The 5,589-nt window shown below is 36.0% G+C and overlaps 1 protein-coding gene across 3 annotated transcripts in view; it reads right to left on the reverse strand.

Annotated features, from left to right (window-relative positions):
• Positions 1–5,589, reverse strand: part of PCMTD1 (protein-L-isoaspartate (D-aspartate) O-methyltransferase domain containing 1) — a 40,675-nt gene that overhangs the window by 6,380 nt on the left and 28,706 nt on the right. For 2 of the 3 annotated variants that reach the window (XM_017727444.1, XM_017727443.1), the window contains exons 4-5: positions 1,001–1,172; positions 473–493 (exon numbers count right to left, since the gene is read on the reverse strand). In XM_017727444.1, coding sequence (XP_017582933.1) covers positions 473–493; positions 1,001–1,172 — 193 coding nt within the window. The remainder of the gene's footprint in view (positions 1–472; positions 494–1,000; positions 1,173–5,589) is intronic. The other variant, XM_008644918.2, reaches the window with a different exon arrangement.

A 5,589-nucleotide genomic window follows, 5' to 3' on the forward strand; every position in this document is an offset into this window, starting at 1 on the left:
TATCAAGTAAATTCTCCACCCCTTCAGGAAGACAGCAAGAATCAAACATTTCTTCATTGTTTTTCTGCAAGCTAGATTATCTCAGATCTTATAGCTACTCCTCATACTTTACATGCTCTAAGCCCCTATGTACCTTGTATGTAAGGTAAAAATAGTCACAATTTCTCTCTTAAATTGTGACTACTTTTAAGTTGGATTCCATCAATTTCAACTGACAGTATCTTAGTTGAATAAATAATGAAATTTTTAATGAAACTCCAGGAACTGAATCATGGAGGCTATGCTTAAATCCCTTTGGTATTTTAAGAAAGCAGGTAGATAATGTGAGAATTCTTTTTTGAAAGTAAAGTAACTAACATGCTTATCAACAAGCACTTTAGTAATTATCTGTATTTAGGACAACATCAACTTAAGTCACATGACGTACTTTTCTCAATTTCCCTATAAGTAAAACAGGGAGAATAATACTTACCATTGAGAAGGCTTTTGAGGTCTAAGGATGAAAAGTGATAAAAGTGCGAAGCATTATTAAAATAATATGCCCCTGTCTGTTAAATGCAACATGGAAAAGCAACACTGAAAACTGCTGGGAATGAAGTAGTATTTTCCCTTCATTTTTTTCCTCCCCTTACAATGTCCCACTAATCACAGTTATTTTGTATTCTTTGAAATCAATTCTCCTAGTTTCTTTGTTTTGAAATACTGACTGAAAATGTCTGTGTGGCATGAGATTTCAAAGCAGTTCTCGGGCGGTATAACACACAGGAGATAGTAAGAAACAGACTGTTAAAAGCATGTTATTGATGCCTTCCTACAAATTTAAGGGAAAAAGGTTCAAGACTTCATTAAAAAGATCAGTATCTGCTTAATTGCAACAATACACCAAATCAAGGTATCGTTAGTTGAATATTAACTTAGTCAAATATATATTCCAAAGCATAAATTAAATTACATATTTATCATACTAGAAGATAAAAAGGGGAAATTGTCACTAAGTCACCTGATCTTCTATAGGCATTACTAAAATGCCTCCAACTTTCAATAAAATTTTCATGTAGTTTTCATGGTCTTTCTGGACTCCAGCTCCACAGTAAATCCGGTCATATTGATGGCTGTCTGAAGCTATTTCCAAACAATTACCGACCACAAAGGCAGGTTCACAGAACTCAAATCTAAGGGGAAGAAGAAAAAAAGAAAGAGGGGACACATTTCAAATTAGGATTTTTAAGAAAATCCAGATAAAGACAGAAAAATGTATTTCATATCTTCCCTTATATCATGAGGAAAGATTAACATACACAACTTAGAAGTCTGTATTAAGACATTACTTTGAAAGTAATCTGGTTTTTTTCTGCCACATCAGGGACCACTGAAGAAAAACTCTTAAGCAGTTATAATTATGTACTATGCAAAACAGAGAAAGCTTAGAAACATCATCTTCCTCACTACAAGCAAGTAGATTCATCCAAAGAAATCTTAAGACATATGGTACAAGTGCCACTAAAACAGTATGTTTATCAACAATGAGTGATACCCAGGCTGTTGACTAAACATTGAAAAGTTTCATTTCCCAGTAGCTCCCCTCCATTTTCTCTAAGTTAGGGTTTTTTTAAAGACTCATTTTTCTCTACCTCCCGATTTTCCACCTTGAGCCCAATCCACTTTCCCCCAAAAGGAATTCAATGGAAAAGTCTGACATTTTTTTGACACACGCAAAGCAAGACAAAAAAATAAAGATTCATTATCTCAGAAACATCTCATTTTCATCCGCAAATGAAAGTTATACAACTGCATTTTAGTGGACCTAAATTTGTAACACAAGTTGCAAGGACTGTAAGTGTTCTCTCTCACTGCATGGAATACCCAATGGAAAATGTACAGGGCAGTACTTTATTGCTAAAGCTTCATATATTCTCCATAACACTGTTATTTTCTGACATTTTTTACATCTCTGAAGCATGTTACTGCTTCAGCTGTTAACACCATAACAAAATTTACCATTTTGTAAAAAAATTCCTTGCGTGAATAGCTGTACATTTTCCCCAGGCACTTTATATTTAAGAAGAGAGGTTACAAAGTAGCTCATAGAAAGGATTTATGGTTTTCTTTGAAAAAAATATTACATAAAACCTAACACCCTTGTCGTTGCAAGAAGAAGTTCATAAACTTCATCTGGCAGTATTAAAGTCCAGTGCATCTCAAACATCATCCAGAAGGAATGATTTTTCTGAAAACTTCAAATACATGTGGCCATTTTATGAACATTACAGCTGTCAATGGAAAGTAATTTTTCTTTTTGCTTGGCTACCATTAGCAAATCCCAGTACACCACCTGACAACATTCAAATCAGTATTTTTTTCAGTTACAGTAAAATTGGCAGCTTTCACTGCTTAGGGATGAAGCCTGTAAGGGTTAGCTGACTTTCTGATCTAGAGGGCTGCCATTAACAAATCAGGAAATTGAAGTTTTTGCTGGAAGTATATTTTTTCCTCCAAGATAGGATGCTTGATCTTGAAAATACTCCAATGCTTCTTTCTTTGATTAGTCCAGAGAGACCCAGAATCTTTTAAAAACTACCGAATGGCTCTCTCTCATGTACTTCTTGCGGTCAACAGTCCACGCTGTCGCTTCCAAACCCAGATGGGGGGAAAAAAATTGATCTTGAAAATACTCCAATGCTTCTTTCTTTGATTAGTCCAGAGAGACCCAGAATCTTTTAAAAACTACCGAATGGCTCTCTCTCATGTACTTCTTGCGGTCAACAGTCCACATTGTCGCTTCCAAACCCAGATGGGGGGAAAAAAAAAGAAAACTACAAACAACACTGGTCAATTAAAGAGAAAAAAACAAGATGGAAAGGGAGTAGGGATAAACTACCTTGTTGCACACAACTGGGAAGGTGAAGCTAGACCGGCCTGAACTGTGGTTGAAATAATTCCAGACTAACACAGAAAGATCTAGAAATACATTAGACAAGGTTAAATGCTGGGAAAAAAATTAAATCCAAGGCACTGATCAATGTGCTGAAGAAGCAAATCTCATTTTGTAAGCACTTGTGCTATCATGTTCTACATTTTCTACATTCCACATACAGGTCAATCAGGCAGTTTATGCTATAGTTTTCATTTCAGGTTGTCTACAGTTTAAATTAAACTTTACCGCATCAATTTAATTTGAAAGTTTGAGCAAAGTACTTTTGTGGATTTAAAAAGTAAAGGAGGAAGGGAGAGGGGACAGGGAGAGAATGAATATGGTACTTTTCCAAAATGCAGTTTTAAATCTTGACACAGTCCCTGGTTAGTTACAGAAAAATGAAGACAAGCCTCCCTGCCTGCCTGCCCACACAGCTTTTACAACTTCTTCTCAGAACGCTCTTCTAAAACCCACCAAATTTACTACCAGATAATCCTGTTTCCTCTACCAGAAAGCACCTTAAAAGCTCAAGAATACACTGATCACAGCCTCTTAAAACAAGGAGGAACACCAAACTGTCCAAGAAATACAAGACACAACAAAACCCCACGGAACATTCCCCAGACACAAAATACTCTATACAGGAGCTGAGGACAAAAATCCACAGCAGTCTTCACTAATACAGTAAAATCTGAAGATAATTTGTCATTTAGCTCCAGGGCTTGTAACCAGAACGGCACAAAGTGCAAATAAAGACACAGAAGCAACTTCTTAATGCATTTATAAGAGTAAAATGGGTTAAGCACTAGAGACCAACTCTGTCTATAGGCACCTTAAATTAGCAGGACTGTGCTCCCTCCATGCTATTAGCAGAGTTTTGTGAACACACAAAGCTCATGACCAAAACAGCTGTTCATTTATTATTCCATTTGCTTCAAAAAATACTGTCTTCCTCTATATAGTTTTTCAGCTAGTTTCAACCCAGTCTGTCAGTGGCTGGTCTTCCTGACACTCATTTCCCACAGCAAAACTAAACACTTTATGGACTAGGTTACATGTAAATTCTGAAGATACCTCTTTAATCCATGTCAGATAAAAAATGAAGTCTAATCAGCTCACCTGGCCATGCCATGCTCACCCCCAGCTGGCCTGAATTGGTGTGCTAGCTGCTGCTGTGCTGCTAGTTCAGGAACTGCCACATGTAGTTCCCTGTTATCCAGAAAGGTAAAAGTAGGTAGAAGAAATGGGAGGAAAAGGTGATCAACTGTCTCTGGTAACAGCAACATGCCTGTTCAAAAGCCAATTCCCTCATTCGTGCTTCTCATGAAATTATTCTAAAGTAACTGCTTCACGTGTTACGGTTTGAGCAGTGACTCATACCAGATATACCAGAAATACAAGAAAAGCATACTGCATTCCTACTTAGAACAGCACCATGGACTTTTCATGGACTAGTTAAGTTGTAGAACAGTGAATCTGGTTCCTCCACACTCCCATGTAACATAGATCTCACTAGTGATGTGGCAAGACTCTTTCCTAGATCCCCAAATCTTGAAATTATTTCGATTTCACAATTATATACACACACCTCTGAATGAGAAAGAGCTGATAAAGGTATGTACCTTTTTCTTGTACTTACCCAATCTAGTAATTTGAGATGACCTTTGAACACAGACCGAAGTATAATTCTGAAAATTGTTTCTACTAACTTGCCTAAGTAATTTTCAAAAAGAGTGAAGTTTAGATTGGTTTTACTCAAGTATATGAGACCCCATCAATTGATCACAAAATTACTTAAAATTTAAATACAAAGGTTCTACAAATACAAGGAAGTACTCAATATTAAGAGTACCTACCAAGAGCAACACAAGCATGTTAGTCTTACATTAGGAAAGTAGTACCAACCATATTAGGTCAAGTTCCATTTTAAAACAATCAAACCCAAATTCTTCTAGTACTAATTGTCACTACATCCAAAAAGTTTCTTTGATTCCTACTGCATCTGGGGTATCAAAACAGACCAGATATTACATTTCATTTTGTGTTACATGGAGCTATCTTTTATTAATATTGATGAAAATAAAATTGTTTATTGCTTTAACGTGCAGTATTGAAAAACATGCAAAGTAACTATCAAGAACAGCTAATATTTCACTTTAATACTTTGTTTATTTCCAAGCTGAAATGGAACTAAGAAATGCCATGTTCTTTAATGTTTGTTTACCTCTACCATGTGGCCAGGGTGGCTTTACAGAGCATTATATTGGTAAAATGAAGAAAACCTCTTATTTCACACATCAGATAACAAAAAGAAGGGAAAAAAGTTCTGTAACTATCTGGAAAGGTTCAGTCACTTCAGGTCCTTCAGTGGAATTGGCTATCTCGATTACAAGAGAACCAACAGCCAAGAACACAGAAATTAAGAGTTCCCATTACAAATAAAATAACAACAGAAAATCTCTGATTAAACAAACACTTGCCACAGAATAAATTTAAGCACACACAGATCACATGAAGCAATGGCCCAAGATAACCACGCAGTTTCAAGCGTGTAAGACTTTTGCATGGGATAGGCATTTCAAGTTTGCACTCAACATAGCCAAGGTACTTTTTCTCCAGCTAAAAAAAAAAAAAAAAAAAATTTGAAAAATTTAAAGGGAGTTTTTTCCCCTGCT

The sequence above is a fragment of the Corvus brachyrhynchos genome, unplaced genomic scaffold, assembly GCF_000691975.1.
Source record: "Corvus brachyrhynchos isolate BGI_N302 unplaced genomic scaffold, ASM69197v1 scaffold60, whole genome shotgun sequence".
Lineage (NCBI taxonomy): Eukaryota > Metazoa > Chordata > Aves > Passeriformes > Corvidae > Corvus > Corvus brachyrhynchos.